General features: G+C 39.7%; 1 protein-coding gene across 10 annotated transcripts in view; it reads right to left on the reverse strand.

The window, feature by feature from the left end:
- Positions 1–1,441: 1,441 nt before the first annotated feature.
- Positions 1,442–27,529, reverse strand: part of MAP7 (microtubule associated protein 7) — a 109,903-nt gene continuing 83,815 nt past the window's right edge. For 5 of the 10 annotated variants that reach the window (XM_058419944.1, XM_058419947.1, XM_040059812.2 and 2 more), the window contains 12 exons: positions 26,932–27,045; positions 22,996–23,144; positions 20,462–20,571; positions 19,800–20,080; positions 16,105–16,288; positions 14,048–14,240; positions 12,492–12,593; positions 12,161–12,211; positions 12,007–12,064; positions 9,419–9,557; positions 4,007–4,233; positions 1,442–3,281 (listed from right to left, as the gene is read on the reverse strand). In XM_058419944.1, coding sequence (XP_058275927.1) covers positions 3,271–3,281; positions 4,007–4,233; positions 9,419–9,557; positions 12,007–12,064; positions 12,161–12,211; positions 12,492–12,593; positions 14,048–14,240; positions 16,105–16,288; positions 19,800–20,080; positions 20,462–20,571; positions 22,996–23,144; positions 26,932–27,045 — 1,619 coding nt within the window. In that variant the 3' untranslated portion in view covers positions 1,442–3,270. The remainder of the gene's footprint in view (positions 3,282–4,006; positions 4,234–9,418; positions 9,558–12,006; positions 12,065–12,160; positions 12,212–12,491; positions 12,594–14,047; positions 14,241–16,104; positions 16,289–19,799; positions 20,081–20,461; positions 20,572–22,995; positions 23,145–26,931; positions 27,046–27,529) is intronic. The other 5 variants (XM_040059816.1, XM_040059819.2, XM_040059814.2 and 2 more) reach the window with 3 other exon arrangements.

Here is a 27,529-nt window from a genome sequence, read left to right on the forward strand (position 1 = left end):
AATCTCTGAGCTTAATTTTAGTGCTCGGGGGAGGCCTTTTTGATTATGATTTCTTTTAATATCTGCATTCTTTCCAATGGTACTCTTTGGGAAAAAACAAAACAACCACCCATCCCCCCAAAACCAAACCAAAACATGTAAAAACAACCAAAGCCAAAACCACACTCAGTGCAGTAAAAAGGCCTATTAAAGTGCAGGGTAGACAAAGACTTTGGATAAAGCAATATGGCATTTTCAATATTCATGCATGACAGGAATTTTGTTTTGAAATCTCATGTGACAAACCATGTGCTCAGCTTTAGGCAGGTGGACTTTCTAAAACAGAGGACTGGCTGAGAACAAAAGTCTCAAATTGCAAACCACCTCCATGGGTGATTTTAGATCAGCTTCCAAAAAGAAAGAGTGCCATATTAAGTAATGATATTAGAATGTGTCCTGTATCTGTATTCTTAGGTGTTTAATCTCAAACATTATTTCAAGGTCTTAGCAAGAAAGTAAATAACAAAGCATTCTTCATTGGGAATGAGGGGATAAAAGACACGAAGCAAGCAGAGCTAATGGTGAGCAATGCAGCAGTTGTAATGTACTGAAGTAATTCACAGAGCATCGATGTTGTGCTGGAGGCGGGAGCACAGAGCTGAGCCTTCCCAAAGCACACAGCTCTCTGCTGGGGAAGGCATCTGCTCCCAACGCTCAGAACAGCTGCCTACACCTGCTACTTCCACCTCAAGGAGTAGTTCCACCTTGCCCCTTGCAGTACAAACAACACAACCAGTTGCAATAGCAGGCAGAGTAGCTGGCCTTCCTCACACACCATATTTTAGTGTCAAGAACAACACTCAGCAGAAGAGAAACTGCTTTTCCCTTCATTAAAAAAAGGCTCAACCAATAGATTTAAAAAGTCAACATTTAATCCTTTTTTAAAAAATCATGCACCCACTTCTACTCTCAATTCCTTTGGTTTATTTTGTATGTCAGGCCCCTGAAACAGGAAATTCTTGCTCTCATTTCACGCAAATCTGGATTGACTGTAATGATAAACTGTTCTTAATACAGCCTTGTTTAAAAAAAAAAAAAAAAAATCAAAAACCAAAGTATACGTTAGAAATAAAGCTGGCCTATTTTTCCACGAACAGTGGAGCAACTTTGTTGAAGTCTCCCAAAAAAAAGACCAGCATAATTTATAACCAATCCTAAATAGCTCAAGATCAACACAATTTAAACCTGATCCTAAATGAATTCTAAGACTTAAAATTGAAACTAAATGTAACTGCCGATTTCTTTGCTCTTGTTGCAAGTGACTCTGTACTGATTTTTCAGTGAAGAAATTAGAGAAAACCTGAAGCAAAGTTTTAAGCAAACCGTGAGTAGCAAGAAGAGTTTTCCATCATAGATTGACTCTTGCTTCATTTATGCAAGAAAATGAAAATATAAGTAGAAATAAATATTTCAAACAGGTTTTATTTGGTACTTACATGCTATATATAGTTTTAAAGAAAAACTACATATTTTGGACACTTCAAAATATTGTGGCTATGTACATGGAAAACTAAAGAAAGCAAGAAAGGAACCCAATTCATTTTACTGTGTCACAAGTTACTATTGAAAGCACTCTGACTGAATGGCTGTTTTTTCCCTTCCATAAATACTCTGGCAGATGAAGTCTCTTTCATTTTATTTCCATTGCTTTTATCCCATCTCCTCAATAAGATGAACACTTGGCAGCAGCAGAAATTTCTTCAAAAATTCTTCAGCTTTTTTCTCAGAGGCTTTCTTCGGCTAGCACAGATTTTCTGCACAGCTTCCTAGTGGCCTCGCTCAGTGCTCACTAAAGGCAAGTGCAGGAATCTTAATGGTACATTCTCTGTTAGCAAGAGCTGAGAGCCCATGAACCTCCATTTCCCCTACCCAAGGATCTTCTCATTGATTCAGAGAGCAATGCCTCAAGCCTTCGGTGATGCTTCAAACTCAAACACCCAGAGTGAGCTCTGCCTCCAACAGCATTGTTTAGCAAAGCACAAAAAACGTGCAAGATTTTACAATTCTGCACAACAGCAACCAAAACTGTGGGGTGGAACAACGAATGACAGTAGAAATCAGCATCAAACTAAAGAGAAAGCAACCTGCATCACTCCTCTTACAACTCAAACTGCACTGCTTTATAAAAACCACACACTACATAAAAAAGCACAATGACCATTTTCCATTTGCTCTGAAACGAGCAAACCCCAAAAATCCCCAAACCTGCATCATCATCCAAAACTCAAATATCCCAGGTTTCACACAGTCTTCAATAGTCTGATAAGGCAAAGGAAAAGTCTTCCATCATTGGGAACAGCAGCAATTTACAGGACTCAGAACAAGGTATTTCCTTGTATGTGTGTGCACACATGTGCACATATGCATACACATCTTTTATAGTATTGTGAACATGGATGTAACTTAAAAAAAAAAATCAAGTTTGCAGTATCTTTTTTGCCATATTTGTCTAATTTATTCAATTAAACGATTTATTTCTGTACTGAGCAAAATTCATAAATACATCTAGGAGAACAATAGGTTTTCCTCTTGTCAATGAAAAAATAACGCTTTCAAATTTTCACATTTTAAAACCTGTCTTGTTTTGTGTTTTTAGAGAAAATGTGAGAAGACCATAGTGACGTCTCAGTTTACAGAATGTCCCTGTAGGAATTACATTTACAAGAACCTGATACAGAAGCCTATAGTTTGCCCCCATAATTAGAGTTCTCTGCAATAACATTTAAACCAACAGGTTTAAATAAAACACCCCATTAACTCTACTTGTAGAGCAATGAGGAATCTATTTTTCAAGTATTAGAACCACAAAGTGTAAAAGATTCTTTGCCAATTTTACAATTATGCCTTTTAAACCAACACTCACCTTTTTTAAAAACAAAAAAGAATCAGTCCCACCACCCAAATCAGCCTGTTACTTTCAGATTCCAGTGTCTTGTGTCTTAAGGAATGCAGAAATATTCATTTACTAACAAAAAAAGCTTGTTGGAAATAGCCATATTAAGTAACACACGTGAAGCATGATTTTTCTAGTGATGAAAGCTATTAGAATGGTGATCCAAGTCTATTCCCCTCATTTCTTCTGCTGGTTTTACTAAAGTCCTTCCAAAAAAAGATATTCAAGAAATCTTTAAAAAACTGGAGAGAAAAAATAAAACACTCCTTCATAGCATGGAAGAAACTCCACAGACTGCAGAGATGCTCATATCACCTTTGGTTCTTCAGAAGAAACAATCAGATCACTTCTAAAACAGAAAGTAAACACGACAGGTCAGACTGGCAATTCTTCCTTCAAAATATTATGTAATTATGCAATTATTTTAATGTAAGATGATTTTCCTTACATTTTTAGGCCAGAGAAAAATAAAGCGCTATCCCATTTTATTTGCGAAACTAGTATTTGTTTACCTAACATTCTTGGAAAGTTATGATGTAATCCAGAAAACCCCAGCGTCCTGAAAACCATCCCTCAATGCCTGCAAGAACTTGGTGAGGAAAGCATATCCAGAATTTCAAAAAGTGGTTTTTAAAAAGCAGTAACTCCTCTTCTGCACGTACATGTCAAGCACTGCACTTGCAAAACTGGAACCTAGCTGCTGATCATAAGGTCAGAACAGCACCCGTCACCCATCACTTCTGTTCGAAAGCAAAGGGAAAACCTTTCCATGCAACTTCAAATGGATGGCACAAAGTAAAGTATGCGTGAGAAGCCCTCATCCAGGAAATGATAAGGCCTCACCACCATTGCAGTGCACCTGTATGTGCTTGGCAGGCATAGCTTTATAACGAGATGTGCTCCTGTCCCCAGGTAATTTAAATTTGTTTAAAATGTAAACAGAGTTTAAATAGAAAAAAAAAAAAAAATAGAGTTTAAAAATGCTTAAATGAATCAACTTCTATTAATTGAGAACTCTGGGACCTCTGTCAATTACAACAAATTAGAAGTGTTAGTGAACCACAGCAAACCTACCTGCTGTTTGATGTGTTTGAACACTATCTACCTGAGGCAAAAGAGTCCCCTTATCTTCAAAGGCCAGAATTGGATTCAAAGGAATTTCGGGACTATTGTTTCCATCATTGTTCATAGCATCCAGCCGGGATGGTTTAGAACCAATAGGCAGGTTCATGATCTCTTCAAAGTTATCATTCTGCATAGACATTCCATTTTCGTTTGCATTTTCCTCTGGATTGAGATTGCTGAAAGAGAATCACAGAAATTTTTCCTTACGTACTTTACCTACAACAGAAATTTAGTCATCCTCAAAGCAATAGTACAAAGGGAAGAGAAGTCTGCATCAATCCCAAGCATTCTTTTAGCCAGTGAAAACAAAACAATGCTTCTACCACTGTAGGAAAAACTGGTTTTGCAGCCAAGTACTTGGTATTCCTTCCCTCAAACCCACGGGATAGTAGCTACCTTTGGCTACCTGAGAACCAGAAGTACAGGGTGCTGTGTGGACACTGCAGTCTGAGAAGCAACTGCAACGGGAATCAGGAAGGAAACCTCTGCAGCACCACCACTACTGGAACCACCCATATAATGAAATGTACAGCCCCTAACATCTTTTTCAGATCTCATAACCTTTGTTGTACCCTTGCTCGTATTGCAAATCAATGTCATTGCCCTTGCATAAGATCACTGTTATTTTTATTATTTCTTGGATCACCTCCTGCCACCAGTTCAGGAGCAGCTTCTATATGTGACTTATCCAGAGAAAAGACTCCCTTGTCAGTATAGTGCTCCTTTCAGTCCCTTCTCCCATACAAGACCTTAGGGGTCATTTACAAGGCACCGCCCATCTCCACACTCCTGTTGATCATGTCCAAGCCAAAAGAGGCCCCTCCCAGAACCCCTTATGTCAATCTGCACTTTCATTTTCCATCTCTCTTGTGACAGAGATACTTTATGAGTGAACTCGGGTACATCTCCCCCAGCCAAGAGCAGCACAAGCACAGACACTCTGCATTTACATGTACTCTCCCCAGATGATACTCGCTCATGTCTCGCAGCCTTGGTCTTCCCCTCCCAACCCCTTTATTAGGTGCTGCATTGTCAAATCCTTCTGACTCCGCAGATGGCATGTCCTATCCTGCCAGAGAGGAGAAACTCAGGTGCTACTTCAGTGAACAGGATGACAGTAATGGGACCACAAGCTCCTCAAGTAAGAGAAAGTACTCAACAAATACTCAAAAAACTTGTGATCTTTCACAGGTGCTTCCTAAAGCCCTCAACAGTTAGATCTTGACAATCATGGGTACCTATTCCCTGTTTGGACCACATCAAACCTTTTCAGGTTGTTTGGAAATGTTTCAGCCACAAAGGCACATATGCAATTTTCCTAGATTGAAACTAGCTATCAATTTCTTCAGGCCATTTCTCAGCAAGTGGCTTAGTTTCACAGGGTAATTTTCTGACAGCACATTTACTAGTCTTAAAAAGGAACCTGCTTGTAATTGGCATACAGTATATTTCCATTTGCTGCCTTCCTTGTGTGTACAATTTTGCACAAACAATTAAAGAATTGTTTTACAGTATTACCCAAGAGACAAAAAACAATCGTTACTCTTTTGGAAGTGGCAATGCTTTATCCAAAGCCCAGATTTCCCGTGAGAATCACATGCTGGTGTTCATAGAAAGTGTTCCCAGTTTTTCAAACCATCACCAGTTCTTTTTCAGAAGACACTCCCCCTTTTTTCATCTGTGGATATGCTGAGTGAATTTCAAAGTGCAAAATATGTTTCACTGCACTGAGTTTGAGAGCAGGCACAGAAACCCTGCTGGCTGCCTGGGAGATCTCCTAAGTCACATCACCCTTTTGTGCCAGAGACCCACATCTGTAAGATGAGGAGCAGAATCTGTGAAATACTTTAGGACTATTAAAACCTGCTCTGTCACGTATGGTCATTAGGTTATGATTCACTGTAAGGTATCCTATTACTTATTTTATCCTCATCTACTGCCAGTAACGATATCAGAGCTAGGATAACATGCCAAGTTTGATGAATGGGATAAGAAAGAGGTGGGAACAGAGCAACTGCTCATTCGTATAAATTAAACATCACAGTAGTTGAACAAGTATTAGAGCAATAAAGAAGCCTCTTGCTTCCACGAACAGAATTTTTCTACCCAATTTATCAGCTGACTTAGTGAATAAGTAATTCTCCATATTTCATATTTATGTGTCATTGCACTGCCAGTATTACACATGGAGTTAAAGCAAGATTCGTTCAGACTTGAACAATGTCTTTTGAGACAGAGGGGTCTACAATCACAAAGGGGGTACAGAAAAGGAAATCAGGACTATAACTGTTCTAAATTTTGTGGTATAAAATCTTCTCGATTCTGTGCTGCTTCATCCACCTAATTACTAGAAGAGCAAATTTAGACAAAACAAAGGGGAAAATAGAAAAGTGGAATTAATTTCCACTGGACATCTTAGAGGCCACAAGCTCAAAAGGAGATTAGATAAATTCCTAGGAGATTGATATGCCCTTCAGCTTCTGGTAATTAGCAGCTTAGGGACTACTTGAGCCTATGGTTGCATTTGGACTACAATGCTTAGCAACCTTTCATTGGCCAGAGGATCTCCTGTTAATTACCTTTTTTTTTTTTCCCCCTTTACATTGTGCTACAGGCCATTAAAACAAAGAACACAAAGAAATAGAAAAGTGTTTTGACCTGCTACAGCTGTTCTTACTGTCTTATGTTACATTCTTAATGGTGTCTAAGTGTCTAATGCAACACCAAAGACATCATTTTCAGGCATACAATATTGCAGAAAGAACTGGATAATTTTGGCATTCTAGCATATTCCATAAGTGTGCATGTAGCAAGACGTTTATGTAATAGAGGAAAAAAAAGTTGCCTGAGTTGTTCAGAGTGCGTTTCCAAACATAACAGTCTTGGCAAGCATCTGAAGGACATCTCCATGGCAGCTGAAAAGTATCTCTGCAGCTTCACATTTTGACTGGACACATCAATATTAACAAGACAGACTGGAAGATGTTGAGAAAAGAGAAGCCAGTTTAATTAAATAAACTGGAAAATAAAAAAAAAAAAATAAAATTACTGAAAAATATATCTGTTGTAGATGATTTTAGCCAAAACTCTATGTAGGCACAGCCTGAAATTAAAATTTGAAGAGACTAAAAAAATAAAAAAGGCCAGAATTCAGTATATCTGTTTCTGATGCTTCATAAGAAATCATCACTGAATAGGAAAAAATAAAATATAGATTTGCAGGCCTTTGAAAGATGCCAAAATACTTTCTCAGCTGCTATTTCTGATCTGAAGGACAACGTCAGTCACCTCATTTATTGAGAAGATTTTTGCAGAGGAGACATAGATAGACATTAACAGCAAAATGGATCCCCAACTTCTGGATTATTTAAATAAATGGTGCTTATTTTTAATCCATTGAGACAACCAGACAGCAATGAGGAACTTTATTTTCCAGGACAAGATATGAAGGCAATCACCCAGACAACTGTGTATTTCTAAAAACTTTATCCTATCTACCCAGACCCAGCTCCACACACACAGGATGGAGACACATGAGGTGAACAGCACTCACTGAGGTGTTCTGCACTGCATTGCAAGTGTTTGTAGAAAACAGAACAGAAAAGAGGAATTACATAGTAAGTGCCATAAGGGAAGTATGGTCAACATAAACCACTGCACTGAAATAACTTTTTCTAAGAAGTAGCAGGCATGATCCATCTTGGGCAAGGAATTAGAGAATAGAATACAACCAAAATTCTTTAAGTGGGCTATGGATTAAGCAGCTGTAGGATTCTGCATCACTTCATCCTCTCACCCACACAAGCACATGACACAAGCTCCTCAGGTTAACACCTTCTGAACTTGTGGTTAGGAATCTCAGCACTCCTGCCGTTAAAACACATTGAAGAGTTTTTCAGACAGAAGCAATTCTTGCTGAGGGCTGGAGTGAGGTGCTCATTCAGGAGACAACCTGCACCCACTGCCCCTGTGTGTGCCACCGTGTCAGGTGTATCTGGATGCCAGACAACCACAGCACACCAGATGCAGTAGAAGTGGTGTTGGCACCTGTGGCTTTTATCATGTGACAAAATCTATGGGACACTACCAAGTGCTTCAGGCTTCACCTTCCCAGTGACTGTGGATGTACCTCTGCAGCAGACACACTCCAACCTGGCATGGCAGTTTTCCCTTCCACAACCTGGCATGGCTCTTCCTACTTTGTCAGTGTTCTTCAATCTCATTTATTCATCCTTCACTGAGGGCACTCTGACGTTCCTTCCACACAGATTATAATGTCCAGGACAGCACTCATTAGTGTGGCACATTCTATATTTCAAACATCAAGGTGCTTGTAAGGCTGGGAGTGATTAACATTTTAATAGATGCTCAAGACAATTATGAGGCAGCTCTGTGCAGCTCATCCAATGCACCTCAGTGTCACTGACAGAACTTCCCTCAGCAGGAGCATCCTTGTCAGCATGACAGCAGGCTAAGATCCCTCAGGCATATGTAGGGATCGAGAAAGGGCAAATTCCTCCTTCAATTAGTGCCAATCACACCCTAAAGCATACTGTCCATTACAGACTGCACAATGGCTTTCCACATTCAAGTTTTTCCATGCATATTCGGGCGCTACCTGCATAAAACATGAAAGGACTGCAAGACTATTTGGGTTTCTGCATCACTAAAATGAAAATAACTGACAGCTCATGCTTATGTAATGGGTGTCACTCAGTTCAATACCGAGGTTTCAAGCTTTTCAACAATTTCTCAAAGCCTGAGTGACTTGCTTTGTGGCTACAGAGAGCTCCCAATGCATAATATCTACCTCCCCAAATACTCCTTATGAGAAACAAAGTTGGTTTTTTTTTTAATGCATAACCAAAGTGACTAGTCCCATAACTCACACCAAGGATATACCTACAACACCACTTGCTAATACTTCAAGCAGGTTAGAAATCAGAACATCTAGGCTGAAAGCACATTATTCATTATTTGAATTAAGAAAATAAGCAGTGCAAGCCCAGAGTGGATTTTATGAAGCTTAATTCAGGAAAAGGAACAGAAAAAAAATTCCCTTTCCATTAAGTTTCAAGAAATGCAATCACTGCTGACAAACATTGCTCCAAACACTGCAGAGAACACGCCCTAGGGTTTTTTTAATTTTTCCCTATCAGTGGGCAAAAATCAGTTACTGCTACTTGAAATATGATAAAGTTCTTTTCTGAACACAGGAAAGGATAAAAACCAGGAAACAAGGCAGATGGAACAGTTGCCTCTTACTAGTTAATGAACTCATGGATCTGAACGTAATTTATTACTCCAGCAGCCCCCATCCTCCAAACATGGCCCCCTGACACCCGGCAATGTTTTTTTTACCTGTCCACATTTCCGGGGGGCTGCTGGGGAGCCCCCAGGCGTGTGCAGGCGGCCGGAGTCCCGTTGTGCGGAGGCGGCGCTGCGTGCTGGAGCTGGGGCCCTGCTGCAGGCTCCGAGGGAGGTGCAGGGCTGGCTGCAACTGGGCAGAGAAAACAGGTTTGCATAAAACCAAGCAGCAGCATCTAACCTGTGGATTAGGGTGAAATATTTGCTGCAAAAGCCCACGCAGCCAAGGCAAGTTACCGTTTTGAAAAATACACGGTTCTCATACCCCTCCCTGCCCTCTCTACCCAACCCCATCTCCTTTGTCAACTTTTTGGGCACACAAACCCTGTTTCAGGTCCAAAGTAAATGTCACAGATTTCAAAGCCATAGCTTTGTCAACAAGAATAAACATTTTACAATCATATACACAATTGCAATATATAAGCCAGTGGGCAAAAGAGGCTGGTATCCAATAGAATGTTATGCTGGCACTTTTCAAGCAGCAGTAGAGAATGGAATAGAGCAAAACTTGGACATTACTAATTCCATACACTGTCATTTCTTGAGTCCAGTGACTCAAAAGGAAATCAAGAAAAAAAAATCTCCATTGGGAAAGACACATTTCAGTAAGTATCAAATTACTACTACAAGACATAGCAGAGAGCAACAAAAAATGAAATTATCCTTGTCCCTCATGCAGAGACCACGTTATACGTGTTTCTGGCCTGCCTTGTGGTTTTCTTTTAAAGTACAACCACAGCCTTTTGCATTGTATCTAGAGTCGCTCTATTCATATACAGGTCAGTAAGGGGAAGCAACTGCACCCCACCCTGCTAACATCTGCTACAGTAATTGCAAGGACAATTCAGTATTCACAGGCTTGGACACACTTATTTACATTATCCAAAACCTCATCTGGTAAGCCCCTCCTTCAGCTGCTCTGTTTCACTGTACTCAAATGTTTGGGCTGAAGACTTTTATACTGAATGTCTTAGTCTGATCTTTGGCAAGTTTTTATATGGAAGATACTAGAAATAGAGGTGTCTGTGTTTCAATAAACGGAATAACAGGAAAATATATTTGCTTTAACATTGTGAAGGAAAAAGCAGAAGAAAAAGTTGTTCTGCTTTGGAAATGTGGAACAGCCTCATATTTTGAGGCAGAGTCCGAACGAATGACAAAAAGGTGATGGATTTTTTTCATTGCATGATTTGGCCATTCCCATAAATGTCTCCGCAGGTTTTGGCAAACAGTAAGACTTAAGAAAAAATTTGAAAAACAAACTGCTGGTGGAGAGTTAGAGGTCTGTTAAAGTGCAAGATGGAAATTCGTGTGGCTGGAATATGCCCATTAATCCATACCTTTATCTCAACGGCACATATAGATAATGCAAAGTCAAACAGCAGAGCAGCCCTGAGGCTGAGAGCAGTTTTCTCTTTATTCAGACACTCAAGGACCCCAGCCTTCCCTTGGGCCTAGGGAAATGGAGATCCAAAGTCTCCTCTGCCTTAGGAAACTGATAGAAGACTACTTCTCATCTATGTCTAGAGGGAAAGCACTAGTCAAAGGTGGTGGAACCCTTTATAGTTTTCAAAATTCTTTAAATGGTTTATAACACCTTCAACAGTGCCCAAAGACAAAGATGGCATCCCAGATGAGTCCTGTATTAGTAGATCACAAACTTTCTTCCCCGAGATAATATGTAAACAAATAACAAACACAGGTAATGAAATCTGCGTCAAAAGGTTTTCTGACAGTAGTAATTATGGTGTTCACTTTAAAAGTCAAGGAAAAAAGTCATCCATCTATCAATGCTTCTGTCTTACCTGTGACTCAACCCAAATACAAAGGAGAAAAAGATTAATTTCATTTAATATGTTATGCTACAATAGGATAAGCCATTTGATAGCTTGACTTGAATGTCTTTAAAAGTGCTAATTCACACCTGGTGATTGTTGAATATAAGCTACATTTTATTTTCTTCCTTTATTATAAGAATTAAAGTCTGATATAGAAGATTACCTAAAAGAAAAAAAGATAGAGGGAATGGAGTAAAAGGAAAGCATGACTGTGGGTGTGACGAGACTAAGCTTTTGTAGTAGCTCAATTTTGTCAAAAAAAAAAATAAGGACAAGTGAATAAGACAGCGGGTGTGAAAAAATCACAGGGTGATGTTTAGAACAATTAATGCTTTGTTTTGATGACTAAGAAGAAATAATCTTTTAAGGAAATTGAGTAAATCTGCAACAATCACATCTGAAATACTATAAGAAACAAACTGTAGAATCAGTTTATTTTGTGATCCAAATCACAAAATAATTTCATTTTATAAATAATTAAACTTGTTAAGAAATTTCTTTTGGTTAACACCAATGTGACAAATTTGCTAAAGCATTGGACTCATTTAGTAATGGCTGACTACCGATACAGAAAGTCTAAATAATTAATGTCTGCTAAGATTTAATTCATATTCTTCTTATAGGTTTTTTTTGTTGTTGTTTTTTTACTGCAATTAGGTGCCAAGTTTCAGAACGGTTTCTCAAATCGTTGTGCTCAGTAGGCATTTGTTCACCTGTTGTGCTCAGGGCACAGTTAAACAATACCTGCTTCTCCAGTAATATTTGCCTTTGATATATGTCCATTTTGCTGGTCATTGGATTTCTACAAAGGAAGCACAGTTTTGTAAATTAAAAATGGCACTAGGGAAAAAAACAGAAATGTGTTCCGTATTTATACATGTTAAGTAGCAGCACTGACCTTATCTACAGCGTCTGCACGCCTAGTTCTCTTCATGATCTCCTCAAGCCTCTACAATGAAATGTAAAGGGGTAAAATAATGTTTGCTGGCATTAATTTGAGTATCTTTCTCCTAAACCACAACTGCTTGTCATTTATCAGCTGTATCTGTTTATTGCAAAGAAATGAATTATTTATTACTGTCGGCAATATTCCCTTCATTGTCACATCAGGCCAGTGAGGACTGCAGCCTTTCTGAGAGTACATTTATCTAGTTTACTTCCTAATGCTGAGGTGGAAACAGACTGATAAGGCAAAACCAATCACAGTTTCTCTGCATAGACTGAGTTACCTTCTTCCTTTCCAAGCGCTCTTGCTCTTCTCTTTGGAAATGCTTTTCACGTTCTAATCGAAGCCTCTCGGCCTCTTCCCGCTGGCGAGCTTCCTCTTCTTTCTATATTGGTGGTAAAAGAAAAAAGTGAGGAATAATTTACTATTTAAGGACAGTTTTATACTCTATGCCTAATTATGCGTATCTACAACACCCTGAAAAGACACTTTTGGGGTTTACAAGTCATCAAAAATCTTTTCAGATGGAATTGCACATTTCTTGACTAATCTCCATGTTTTGTGTAGCTTTAAGAGAGAATAACTAAACAATGGACATCATGTTTGGTTCTGCCCATTCCAGAACACACCAATAAGGAAGAAATTTTCTAGCCTTCAGCATTAAAACAGCAGCCAGGAAAGTATTAGAGAGACCCGTGTTTTGTTTGGTGGATATTTTTGAGAGTAAAACAAATGCAGTAGAATGTTTTGTTTGGCCAAAAGAGTAACTGTTTAACGAGACCAAGGGCAAACAGCCAGAGACCATTTGCACAAACTTTCCATTCCTGCTTTTTTAATGAAATGCAAAATTTGTCTGGAATATACTGTAGAGGGGCCTTGCTCCCTGACTGTGACACTGTTATGTGATAGAACTACTACAATAGATCATCTCTAACATCTGAAAAAGCCTTGGCCATGTGCTATCTCTGAGTGCTAAACTGAGTTAAGCCTCATATTTAACATTTCAAAGAAAATAGCACACATCTTCTGAAAAAGAAGAACGGAGCTTCTCAGCCACATTCACTAACACAATCCTTTAAACACTTGGTATCAGAAGCATACATTTATACACCAGAAGAAAACCTCATATCTACAAGGCAAATTGAAGTGTTGGACTGTAGAAGAATAAAGCACATGCAAGAAGTAAGAGGACATGTGAGAAGAGAAGAATCCCATCCAGATAATCAGCATTATCAAAAATGAAAGCACTTGAAAAACTTAATTTTTATTTATTATCTTACGTCTTTTGACTAGCTACTCTGATTTCAGGAGTACTGGGCCAGATAAAAGTTCTCCTTGGTTTGATTAAATCGACCCACTACCCAAATCTTCCCACCAGCCCCACATAAAAGCAGTATTAGACATAAGATTAGAACTCAGCAGTACTGTATCTCCAACACAGTGAATAGTTATCATTGCATACGGACTTGCTCTAACTGTTGGGACAAAGAATTCTCTGGTATAATAGCATTTATCAAAATTCACCAATACAACTCTATTGATTTTTTCATCACAATTTATGAGGAATTACAAATGATTTGTTCTAAATACATTTTAAAGGGAGAGAGGGGGAAAAAAAACATCAAAATTCAACTCCCTACCACATGTTTTTGTCATAGAAATAGAGTAGAAATATCTCTACTCTTTGAACTACTCTACGGAATGAACTCTGTCCCAACACTTTTCAGATAGCATTTAAATTTTAGATATTGCTCTAATTTAGGTGCTATGTAAGAGGCACTGCTTCACCCACTTCTCTGCCAGCTAGACTGGCCCAGAAATTCCAAGAGGGAAGCATACTTGTTTCTGAATGCGCTCCATCTCTTCTTTCTCCTTCTGCTCTCTCTCCTCTGCCTGGCGGCGCAGCCGTTCCTCCTTTTCCCGCTCCTCTGCATCCTTCCTTTGTTTTTCTGCTTCTTGTCTGCGAGCTTCCTCCTCTTCTCGGCGAGCTCTTTCTTCAGCTATCCTCTGTGACAACTCTTCTTTCTTTTGTCTGCAATTATTAAATAAGCATAAGAAAAACACGTAATAAGAGTAGGGAGAAAAGCCAAACCACCAGGTTCCCGATCCAGCACTGCTATCCCAACTTGATAAAGGGTGCACTGCTGTCCTACTCCTAAGCTGTCTGTTCTGCTTCCCATAGGGGCCTAACATGAAGCCCTATGGAATATAAAAAACTTTGCAATGCAACACCAATACTTCCCCAGTATACCTCTGCCTAATCTATGACTTGCACACATTCTGAATCAGAACTAATGCCTTTGACTAATACATTTTGCAAAACACTCCTTTCTGATATTTCATATAATCCTGTTTTGAAACAGTATGCATTTTTGGCACCCATCTCACCTCATGGCAATGATTCCTTGATTAAAAAAAAGTATCTAACTGCTGATTTTTGAAGGTTACCTCCTATCCTTACTAATGGCCCCTCATCCTTGTACTGTGAAGTGAGTAACTTTTCCCCCTTCACCTTTGATGTTTTCCAAATTATTTAGGACTTTTTAGTGTATCTTCCCAGCTGAAGATTCCTCACCTGTTCAGTGGATTTTCATATGAGAACTGTTTTGTACTTGTGATCTTCCTTGATGTTCGTCTGCACTTATTTTTCTAGTTTTACTAATTTTACTATCTCAAAGATATAAAACTCAACATTCAAAATGTAGATTTATCTTGATTAGTTCAGAATGATATTTTTGTTTTGTTCTTGTTTTCTATTAACTTGTAACAGTTCATTTACTTTGTTCACCATGACTCACCTAATACTTTCATATATTCAACTCCAAATAAGATCTCTTCCCACAGAAATAATTCACCCAGAGACCAACACCAGGAGCCAAGTTAGGATTATTTCCTATACACATTCCTTCATGCTTATCAGTACAGCAATTCAGCTTCCATTTTTGTAGCTCAGCAACATAACGTATGCCTCATTCTGTTCACAACTGGCTTATCTCACTGAAGACCAACATCATCTCACCAGCCTCAACTCCTTTCTAGCTCTTTCATGAAGGCACTGCACAGACATTGCAAACTCCTTTTGCTGTGAAAGCTAATTATTCCTTACTTACTATTTTTAATCTTTCTGTCTTAATATTTATTCACTGTGTAACTCTTACTCCACAGCAGCTTTTTTTTTCTTTAAAACTCTCTTTGAGAGGGTCAGCGTTGTGAGCCTTTTGGAAAGCCAGGCTATTTTAACTGGTTCTATCTTGTTCCTATCAGCAAAGTGGGTAAAGAAGTTCAACAAATTCCAGAGGCATGGCAGCCGTCTAATAAAGCACTCAACTTGTGCTGTAGCCAGTCACCAGCATCCAGATGGGACAGTCAGTTGTTATTAGAAAGTGAGATGTAACATTAATTACCCTCCAAAACTGTTGGGAGGGTGTGGGGGGTGTCTTTATTTCACATGAGAAAACAAAGAGGTCAAAGTCACAAGGGCTGGACACCACCCATGATAAAGACCTTACAACTCATCATCCACAACAGAGATCTTACAACTCAGAGTAAGAGACCTTGTGCTGATCACAAAGTTGAAAACAGCCACACAGAGTTCTCTAGCTGGAACAAAAAAGTACAGCTCTGTTAATCTCTGAGGAAAGAATGGATCACAGCCGCAAAGATCTGCCCTCTCCTCCTGCCCTATCTTAAAGCACTACTTAGAAGTTTTAACCTTACAGATCTGCTTAGGGATATATTGCACCAACAGAAAAACCCAACAGGAAAATATGGTTTTGGGGAGGCACCTGTGCCTCCTGCACTTCTGTGCTGCGCTTCGTATTTAGCAACGTAACAGCAGAATGCACACAAGAAGCTGCTAAAAACACATCTTCTCTACTGCAGAGGCCTACAATTACCTTTCAAGCTCTTCTCTCTCCCTCCTTTCCTGCTCCTCCCGCTCCCGCTGCTCACGGGCAAGGCGCCTTTTTTCAGCCAGCAGCCTTGTTGCTTCTTCAGGGTCAGTTGTACCTGCAGAGGGTTTGGGTGGTGCTGGGGCTGGAGAAAGAGCTGGTGGAGCAGGAGGTAGGGATGGGCTGGCTGCTGAAACAAATGGGAACGAAAATTAGTTTGTACAGACACAGTAGCCAAGATGTCACTCTCTTGAACAGAAAATACTTTTAAATGCACTGCAAGTGTTTTCAAGCTTATGAGGTTTTTTTAAGTGATTCAGAGGAGGATGTTTCTAAATGCTAGAGGTTCACATACCTCCAGGGAAGTTTGGTTTTGCAGGGTATGTGAAAGCACCTGCAGCTGAAAGTGTAAGTCAAGTTTCCTGTCAGAACAACTGCTTAACAGGAATTATGCTGACTCGTCAAGTCCCTACCATCACATTTCTTAAGCTTGCCCAATTCTGTTTGAAGAGCAAAATAAAACATCATCTTTTCCTCTGTCTGATCATCCACATCTGAAGATTAGAGCCAGAATTTTTGGTGATAGTCACTTTTGGTGACTTGGTGATCTCAAACATCAACCGTCTGAAGTGAACTGTACCAAGGGTAGGACACCAGCTGCCATCAGTTTTGCAGCTGCTCCAACCTGAGGCAGCTCATGGGACAAAGCTTTTTAAATTTTGCCGCTACTGGTGAACTGTGGCTTGTGTTCAAATCTCAGCAGTGCCTTCATATCAATTCTATATTCAGGGCCAGCTTTGTCCATGTGGCAGAGAAGATGTTACAGGTTTTTTCCAAGTAAAAGCCTAGTTCATATTTCTGTAAGCTTGCCTGGCATTCTCTAGCACAAGTACGGAGTGATTCATCACCTTTCCTCTAGACACCAGGGACCATTACCAACATACAAGCTAACCTTAGGAAGCACTCCCAGAGTAATCCCATCTGGTAATATAGGCAAACTTGGAGAGAGAAGACTTTGAATTGTCAATGAAATCAGATTCTGGCCCTAGTAATATATATGTAAAATAAGTCATGAGGAGCAGCAAGCAGATGATTTTAAATCTGCATTTCTAACCATACACTGGGATGTGACAATTTTCCTAACCTCACTAACAGCTTCTAAAGAGGGGTTTCCTCCCTGATTCCACCCTTCCTATACCTTGTGATGTGAACAAACATAAATTCAGTTGTTTACTGTGCTGAATTCCCATCTGTTGACCTCTCTGCTCTCCTCTTCTATCAGCTAAAAACTACAGAGGTCTTTCTATAACTGCTTCAGGGCTTTGACCATGAATTCAAATGATACTTCTACACCAGTAATTTAAAGAGTGCTGGGGGTCCTGTTCTCTAGCCTTGAGGTGAGCTGGCACAGTTTAGCTCAAGGGCAATGGAGCACTATTCTCTCACATTACCAAAACAGGTACTCAGCCCAATCCCAGGGAAGAGTCCGGATCTGGGCTAACCTCCAAGATGTAGCTGGGAACTCAGAAAATTCTGGGATGTTGAAATATAAAAAAGTAAGCAATTTGATCACTCTGAATCTTGTAAGACATTTAGAGCCATGCTCTTAGTAGCCTTGGGGACAGAAGGTAAGAAAATGAGAAGCTGCAATTACAGCCTGGATCAGAAACATACCAGAGAGCCTTTGTAATTGTAAATAGTATAAATGATAGAGTTCCTGCACCTCAGCCCTTTTTAATTTACTAACATGGGCCAAAGCAGAGCTGTTGCTTTGAAGGGAGCACAGCTTTGTGATGCTTGGGCCTCGCTTCTTGCCTCAGGAGCTGAAGTTGGCAGCATAACAAGTAGCTTAATGCACACCTGCCCTGCTGTCAGAACAGATAACACCCAAAAGACCTTTAAAGCTTCACTAGCATTAGTAAAGTTGTGTGTGAGATTTGCCTGCAAAAACTTGAACAGCTTCATCAGCAATTGCTACCTGCTGACCTCCTGGCTCCTGTGAACACAATGCCAGTAGGCAGCTGAGCCAGACCAGAAAAAGACCAAAGCTGTTACCTGTAGGGAATGAGCTGTATTCAACTGCAACACTGTCCCAGGATAATCAGCAACATTCCTCCAACCCCAAATGCTGTACTTGCACCTCTCTAGATCCTTGAATTCAACCAGTCATTCAGTTTTGGCAGCTGGGACCTCATATACCCTCACAAGTAAAATGCTCTGCCTGAGGTCTCTGTCTTTGGTCCCAACCACCACCTCCTCTTTGGGAAAACACATCCAATTTGAAGGGCTGCTCACCGCTTTAACTAGAGTACCCTCCTCTTCCATTTGTCTCCACTTTGTATTCTTGTTTGTATTCTTTGCTGTGAATACAAACTGCTTGACTTCTGAATACCCTTATCACACATAACCTGTTTCAATACTAAGAGACCTTGTCACAAACTCAAATACTGACTGATGCTGAAAAGAAGTGGAGTCTCTCTTCCTCCTGAACTAAACAGTCAAACAAGCATGATGGTTTCTCTGGTTGGCACCTTGTACTGGAGAGCTTCAACTTGTAAACACTCGCAAAGTTATCTTAGTGGTATCTCTGAAATGGTCTTAAAAGGAAGTTTTCTCCTCAAAAGGAAGCAGGCAAAAGATGGCAATTAATTCTCCTTGCATGCCCATGGCCAACAGATATATCCATCCACCCTTTTTGTGGGGTTGCACCTTTTGTAATAGAACCTGAGTATCAGACAGGAACTACTGTAACAGAACTTAATAAAACAGAAGAAATCAATTAACCGGAGTTTCTTTCACAGAACAAGCCCAAATTACACCAGCTCCAGTTAAATGCAAGATTACTAATACTAAAAACTGTTATCTGAAAGATAACTACAGGGTAGTCTACAAATTTTAAGTTCGGAATCCTAACTCATGTATCCCAGTTGTCATGTTAGGCTTTCTACCTCATCTGCAAGAGACATTTTATGCCATATTTAGAATGAACTAATATATCTGCTAGAACAAACCTATATTTTTTTCATTTTCAGATTTACTGTTTGCCCTTTCTACACTTTACAGTCATTATTTTGTTTTTTTGTATACATCCTTTTCTGCACTGCTGTTTTTCAGGGTTGGTAGGGTTTGGTGTGGGTTTCTTGTTTCATTGTTCACTATTTTTAATAACTCATTTTCCCTTAAAAATTCTCCCTATTCCTTTCTGCTTTCCTCCTTGGTTCTTTGCATTCCACTGTATTCTGCTAACCTCTCCTGTGATACGGTCCTCTTGCAGTATTATACATAAGCTAGCAGTGTTACCAGCACAAGTGCACTGTGCCTAGCAGAGCTGGACATTCTCACTGCTCACACGACCTTATGTGGTAGCATCCTGTACTGTTAAATCTTCAGACCATTATTGATCTACTTCAACAGTTTCTAGAACCTATGTTATGATATGGGGGACAAAATTCCTGTCCAAAAGGGCAAAGAAAGGCTTGTGAAGCCATACTGTGTGAGGCAGCTTGGCACGTTGTTTTGATTTAGAAGCAGGAGAGCTTCAACCTGTCTACAATTTCCTCAAAATGAATATAAATCTGCAGGAGTGTTGTGAAGAATTCAGATTAGCCTTTGACAGAAAACTACTGAAAGCTACATCATTTCAGAAAAAGGGAAGGAAAAGTATAAAACATTCCTTAACCTAAAGTAGGATGTCTTCTTACCTTGAGTTAGCTCTGCTTGGACAGTGAGCTGCTCCTGACTGGTGGCTTCTCCAGCACCTGCTGAAGTTCCTTTATTCTCTTCTGTCCTCGCCTCATTGGCCTTTTCAGCCTCCTTTTCTGGTCTTTTCTTCTCACCCTCTGGTTTGATCTCTTTTTTGGTGGGCCGGATGTTGCCAGGAGAGGGAGGACGTGTCTGAGAAGAGGAAACTTTGGAGGAACCAGGAGGGGAAGCTATCTGCTTCGGCGTGCCAGGCAAAAAAGGCAAAGACTTTGATGCATGCCTGCGTAATCAAAGAGTGACAATGCTGGTTTCCACCTATATATCACTTCTACAACCACAGCAGCTAAAAATAAAATCATTTCTTTGTTTCTCTACCAAGCAGGACTGCTGGCAGAACTGATTTGGTTTCATGCAAAATGCCTCTTTCCAGATGTGTGAGCAATGAGCCCAGCCAGGAAGGAAGAAACCAAGTATTTTCCTGCCCCTTCTGCTTCTCCAGAGCAGTAGCATGATTTTTTTTTTAAAGCAGGACTGTCTCCTTTTTTTTTGCAGAGAGAAAACACCTGTATCATCAAATAAGTTTGCACTGTTTCACATTAAATTAATCGAACAATCAGAGCTGCCTATAGCTCATGTCCAGCTAAGCATGTACTTGACTTACCAAACTGGAGAGGGAGCTGATGATCTAGCTTTGAGGCTGGAAGTGAAATGACCTCCTTTAAAGTTGGCTGAGAAGCTGGATGACAAATGGTCCTTTTCTCTCTTGTCAGTCTATAGCTCGGCAAATAAAAAGACAAAGTCAGGCCAGAGTTCACACAGCTAAAGAAAGCAAAGCTAGCTCAGTTAAGGATGAGGAGTTGGGGGGCTGAGAAAAAGCACTGATGAGTCAGTAGTTTCTCCAGCTTGTTTAACAAGTTCCTTAACATAGCTGCTGTAACCTGACACCATCTTTGTCAGTGGCTATGCATTTGACAAGAATCCTTCTTAATCGTTCTCTCCTGTCCTAAGGTGTAATGCGCTAATTTGTAGAGGCTTAATTTTACAAAGCCAAAAAAAAAAAAAAAAAAAAAAATCTCTTATAGTTTGATCTTTGCTGATTGCCAGAGAGTACCTTCCACTACTTCCCATAAACACAGGATTTCTTTTGAAGAAAACATAAAACAAACTCCCCCTTCCCTTGGCTCATATTTGGCCACAATCTTCCTACATAGCACAACATTCTGGCTTCATGCTTACAAGTGAACACCACAGATGTCCTCAAAGCTTCCAGATATGGTACACCAGTTATCCTATTCTTTCTTGGATGATTTTACAGCCCATACTTTTTGCTAATGGTTCTTATACATGACAGTGATTTCCTTTTTCCTTATTTTTTTAAAAAATAAAATCCTAAGTTGAGAAAAAAATCTAATAATACAAATCAGAGCTCCAACAGAACTACTGCTTTAAGGGAATATATCAGAATTTAGGCATCTATATACTTCCCATATTTAAGTATAGATCAAAAACTTCTTGGCTTTGGAATAATGAGCTCAGACCCCAGGAGTCTGAAGAATAGGAATACTGGAAAGCACACTGGGCTGCCACTCAGCCAGCATGATGCAGAGGCTGCTGCTCACCACCTTGGCTGGGGCTTAAACACAACCCCTGAAGCAGGTGTAGGTGTGTCACGAGGCTTGAGAGCCGCAGCAGCTGAAAGCTGTGCAATGCTCATCCCCTGAACTGAAAGCCAGGTTAACAACCAGAAAAGAATGACTGATAACAACTTCATGAGCACATGATGTGCTGAGTTATCAAAGTAAACACAAGCAGAATGAATGCATTACAATAAACAGGAGTTTTGGCTTACTAGCAGTAACTCTCTGTTGGATCTGCTTTATTAGTACTGAAAGCAGAGCATCAGAAAATTTTTCTTCATATCAATTAAGTAAAAAGCTGAATTCATACAGAAGTTTGCAGAAGCATAAAAGATTCTCCACATCATACAAGCTACTGGAAACGGCTCTTACCTCACTCATTTTTTATTAACAACAGTTTTAAATCACCTCTTCCACCCAAGTGTAACAACCTTTTAATTTAGGGAAAAAAAAAAAGCCAAACCCCAAGCCTCTTGCAATCAGAAAGACTCAAGAGGAAGAGCCAACAGGCCGGGAAACTGCAATGCTCTATTGCACATGCCAGGAAATTTCTCTAGAGATACATACTAAGGCTATGCCTTAGCTTAAACTTTAGTATGCTACCCTCTGACTGAAAGATTAAGTAGTGGCTATGACTCATAACACTTTGATTAACACTGCTTCCAACAAGGATGTCAATAGCAGCACTGCCTCTCTGTGCCTGCCAAACATAAATGCAAGCACCTTTTACACAATGTTTTGCAGAGATGACTTCAACTCTTCTCACACTCTAACTCAGGTTGTAGAGTACAAGAATAATATAACTGCTTGGGTTCAGCAAATGAATCTGAAGTGGGTCTGACTGCATCCCATTGGCTTGGAGCACAGACAACACAAGTTTGTTCCACTGTTTTGATGTTCCCAAAAGCTCAGATCAGCCCGAGTACTGCTACTAGATCATTCAGAATGAACATGTGGAAAACCTTGCTTATAAACCACGATCCTAAACCAACTTCTTCCTACCCAGTGAGGAAAAGCTTACTAGCCTGGTCTCCTAAGAAAGTACAGATGAAGTGAGAGTACTCTGTGCACCTGTATATAGAGACATGTGAGTGCGTGCATTCCCCCTCTTTATTCTAGGGGCTCAGCTCAATTTGCTGAGGGCCCCAGAAGACATCAAATTCTGAAACCTTTGTGAAAACAGCCTGCTGGGAAAAACAAGTTCCTCACTGAGGGAAAAGAGGCAACACCATCTTGAGCCTTGAAAGGCAGTAAAAAATCCCCTTGAGAACAGGGCACTGTGGCTGCCTCTGTGCCTTGTGAGAAGCTAAGGCATCTACTCTGCAAACATGGGTGTTTGGAAAACATCAGTGCTTTTCCACGTGGATTCTTTGGTGCATAATCAGGCTGTGCCACCACACAACATGACACGTTCCAGGCAACTGTGACACAAACTGGAGAGGGTGGGGACAGTGCAGAGGGGAGGAAGTATCGCTGCAGCTATTCCAGTCCTAACAAGCAGTGCAGTCAGGTAATCACGGCACGGGACACCAAGCACACGGACAGCCGCCAGGCTTACCCCTGCAAGGTGCGTTGTTCTCCGACGTCCAACGGCATCAGTAGAAGCATAAAGTTTTGCTCGTTCTCCTGAATTCCTACAGTTCATGGCCTTGTAGGACAGAGGACTGAGGGGGCTGCAAGATGCTGAACGGGGACAAACGGGGATAACTACGGTGTTGGGTGGTTTTGTTATTTATTAGTTTTAATTACAGAGCAGCATTGGAGAATTGACAGAGGAAAGCCAGCAGGAACAGAAACGACCGAGAAAGATAGAAAAGAAAGAAGGTATTAATACACAGAGAAATGACTAATTATCAAGTCAGAACCATCATTTGACACAGTAGCTTGGCCACACATACAGTAAGGATGAAAGTTCAATAGGTGCTCATGCACTTTTCCATTTATAAGGTAGTAATTTCTTTCTAAAAAATTAAGAAGTACGCCATAATACTGGGTAGTAGATAGTATTTTCATGATAAAGTTTTGTACAACTGGTGGTTCTGAAAAAGCAGGGGAAACAATGGCTGGTCTGACAGATTAGCTTAGTACACACTTTGAAATGAATTTCAATTACATTCAGAATAGAAAGCAATCAAATGAAATCAGAATGCCTACGAATCGCATTGGAAGAGAAGAAAAATTAAAGGAGACACACACAAAGATCAAAACCCATTAACTTTACAAAACATTTTAAACTAGGAAATCAAATAAAATTGCTGTCTACAATTTACAGCAAGTGATTTGTTTCTAAAAATTCTTCTTTTTAGGGATATTTTAGCCCATCATATTTTTTGATACTTCTAGAATAACAACTTACTCAAATACGTTCTCAACAGGAGACTATTTTACACATTAAAAAAAAAAAAAAAAAAAAAAAAAAAAAAGCAGGCTGACAACAACAAATCAGCTTGGAAATTAGTTTTTGAGTAACCAGGATGGCAGCTTTTGTTGGTTTGCCCAAGCAAAAAGACTATTACCAAAAGATCTGACAATAGCAGGTATCAGACGTACACTGCTCTGCTTTTATCTTCAAAGAGAAATTTAACTGCAAAGCATATCATGGGAAGCTTCTTGCAGCAAAGTGTTCTTGGACCTTCTCTTGATTTAACTGAAGGAGAAGATTGGGAAAAACTATGTTATTACTGCAAAGTTTTATTTTTTTGCTCCCGTTTGTCTCTTCTGGTCATTTAATTGAGTCTTAGCACAATTATTATCCAGCATGTCACTTGAAGAAAAAATAGGGGGTCTATATAGTATCTTTTCTATTTTTTTTCCCATGTCAATGACATTTACAACCTCTATTTCCTTAATGAAAAGCCAAACCAAACATATTTATTGCCTGTATAGCCCTCTCTGAGCACACTTGAAAGAATGCAGTTCCACATACAGTTAATTCTTCTAGTCTTACAGAAGTACAGCTGCTGTTACAGGAAGAGCTCATAGACTTAACAGTACTAATACTGCAAATTCTCCTGCACCAAGAGATTAACATTATGAATAAAGAGTCTCATGTCATATTGTTACAACAATAGCACTAATGCTTGCCTTAAAGTTTATAGGGATTTATGCTTAATGAGCAATTATGACTGACTTAAAAACAAGCAAGAAACAAGAAATTAGGGATTTTTCTTTGTGTTTTTATTTTGGTTGAGGGCATCTAAACCAGATAGGAGGCAGTGGCATTGATGCCTTAAGTTTTAGCTTTCATATTTTCCAGTTTCTGTACTGCTTTAGTAAATAACTCTGAACTTCATATAAAATGTTAGCAAGTGCTCTTCACAGTTTAGTTAGACAAAACAATCCTTTTCTGTCCCGAGAACCAAGGACACCGCTGCACCTTCACGCCCAAAAAGTATAAACAGCAGTGAACTGAGGAGAGCAATCTGGGAGGATGAGACTTCATAACCTGAAGCTGTAATTGGACAATTAACCCCAATATGTAAATGAACAAAAATTTATAAAAGCGTGAAAACTCGTGACCTGTTGTCCATCTTGGGCATAAGCCTCAGCCAGGCTCTTGTTCTGCCCAAAGTGTATCCTTTGAAGTCCTTTTAAATAAATACTTACTTCATTCCTTTAACGCTCTCTAGCCTCTGTTCTAGGTAGCCTCTCAAGGCATCAGCATAATGCTTTAACACCAGATATAATTTATGTGGCTCCTGTTCTGTGATTCAATTCCCCTTCTGCATGCTGATTATCTGAAGTTACTACCATGGATGACAACGCAAGTATTAAAAGAGAAACAGTTCATTTTCATTTGTGAAGTTGCCAAACAATGCTTTAGGCAGCACTTCCAATGATTCACGTGCTAATGGGATTACATCTATTCAGAGGAGCTTTTTGAAAGCTATTTAAAAAAAATTTGTTTTCAAAGGATTTATTTAATAAAAGATCCAGATGTACTCTTATGCTGGATGTCCCTAATAGCTCTCTCAAAATTTAAGGATATGAATCCATATTTAACTCACTTTAGATTTTTTACATTATTTTTACAGCCAAAGGGCAGGGTAATTTTCTAGGGAATAATGGTAGGCTGGGATGAGTGGAGTGCTCGGAGCACAGCTGTGAGCCATTGCCATCACCTGATCATTAATCTCCAGGAAGCATCCTGTATGAAGGGGCTGAAGTTATTGCTCCTAGAGAATAATACCTGGAAAACAATGAGTAGATGGATTATTCTTCTGGTGGTATAGTTCCACTTAACATAGGGAAGGCATTTCAGGGAATTGCCTTAGACTGAACTGACAAATCAGTCTTTCCTGCTACTTTCTCAACATTCCACTCTAAACTGAGTTGGTTGTGGAGTATAAACAAGAGCAGTCACAAAAAGCTTCATGCTTGCTCCAGGAAGCTAACCCTTTACATGCTGCTTTCTCAACTATTCCCTAATGAAGAGCTGAATTTCCAGGTAGGTATTGGAAATTAATTTGACAAGCTATTGTTTTTGAAAAGTAAAAAAGAATTCTGTGCTTGCTAATTCTACTATTTGCAGAGTATCATCCACATTTTTGCTCCTGCAGCACTACCCCTGTGGAAATGTTCCACAGCCTAATTAGTTGTAAGAGTTCTTAAGTGAAAGCTCCTTTAAAAGTAATCTTAGCAGATCTCTGTTCCTTCTTACCTTCTATGTTCTTTAATTAGAATAAAAATCCTGTCCACATCAGACAAGAAAGACTTGCCTAGACTTACAATGATATATTGCTGCACGTGCTGAGGGTGTAATGGTAAAGTTCCCAGTGGAAAATTATAAAACATCCTATTATAAAACGTCCTATGATAAAAGAAGAGGCAGCTGTCACCTGCCTAAAATACATGGTATGCAACTATGCCCTGGCTGTATTAGGAATACAGTTTTGCCTGGGCCTTCTATTATCACCTAGCAATATCATCATATTTCTGCACATTCATCTTCCCTCGGTAAGTACCATCAGGGAGCTCTCTTCTGGGGTTGGCAGACAACTTTACAATTATTATAACCTTGCTAAACCTGCACACTTAACTTCACAGGTAAATGCACAGTAGCCAGGGCCTATCTTGATAAAAGTTTAACTTTTTCCATGTGGGAAGTGCTCTGGGACAGGCTGAAACTCCTTTGCAGCAAGCAGCTCACACCTTTAGCAGTGGATGTGCTAAATCAGCTCTTTCCAACAAGGTGTGCATTTCCTTAAACAGCCATGGTCAGCAAGATGTTGTTGCCCTGCATGCTTTGTGTTCATTTATTGCACTGATGAAGAGGCAAAAGTAAGAAAGAGGTAGTAGGAGAAAGAGAAAGAGGCACAGAGGCATAGCAAACAACTGTACAGAGAAGCTGTCATGCACACTAATCACGGACGTTCGAGTTCATTCTGGGATGCTACCATATACTCGTAATTAGATCAATGACTTTACAGCATCCGGCAGGGAACCTGGAAAAATAAATGTCTGAGACATGAAGCCCGTGTTCTTATAGGATTACCTGCATCTCCAGACAATGCAGCTGTGCTTTTACTCCGAGCCAGGAATGAGTGTGTGGGCGTCAGGAGCCTGCTAACGATGCTGCTCTCCCATGGACTGAGCTGAAGGCGGCGAGCTGAACGTGCACCATACAAGTGAGATGTTAGATCAAACCCTTCACATATAACCACATGCTGCAGAGCATTAGTACTATTTCCTCACCACTGCATACCATGAAAATCTTGAAACTCTCCACAAGAGTTCGATGTTTTGCATGTTATTATTATTCGTTTTTAGCAGAAGAATTCCTGTAGCAATATGTACATCTGAACATTTAATTTGTGTTACTGCCTGTGGTATTACGGCAAATTGTTACTAATGAATAAGGATATTTTGCACATCTGCCGCATTCTGTGTTTGTAATGACAGGATAATTTCCCTACTAGAAGAACAGTTGCCACTCCTAAATATAGATTTCAACAGAGATGTTTGTGTCCCAAAGGCTTCCTACACAAAAGATATATAGTCTTCCAGTTACACTAAAACACCTTCCTAAGTCTGACAGCCTACCTAGAAAAACCAAAGAAGGTTACTTACTGCTACAAAGAGAATTGTGTCAA

This window comes from Hirundo rustica, chromosome 3, assembly GCF_015227805.2.
Source record: "Hirundo rustica isolate bHirRus1 chromosome 3, bHirRus1.pri.v3, whole genome shotgun sequence".
Taxonomy (NCBI): domain Eukaryota; kingdom Metazoa; phylum Chordata; class Aves; order Passeriformes; family Hirundinidae; genus Hirundo; species Hirundo rustica.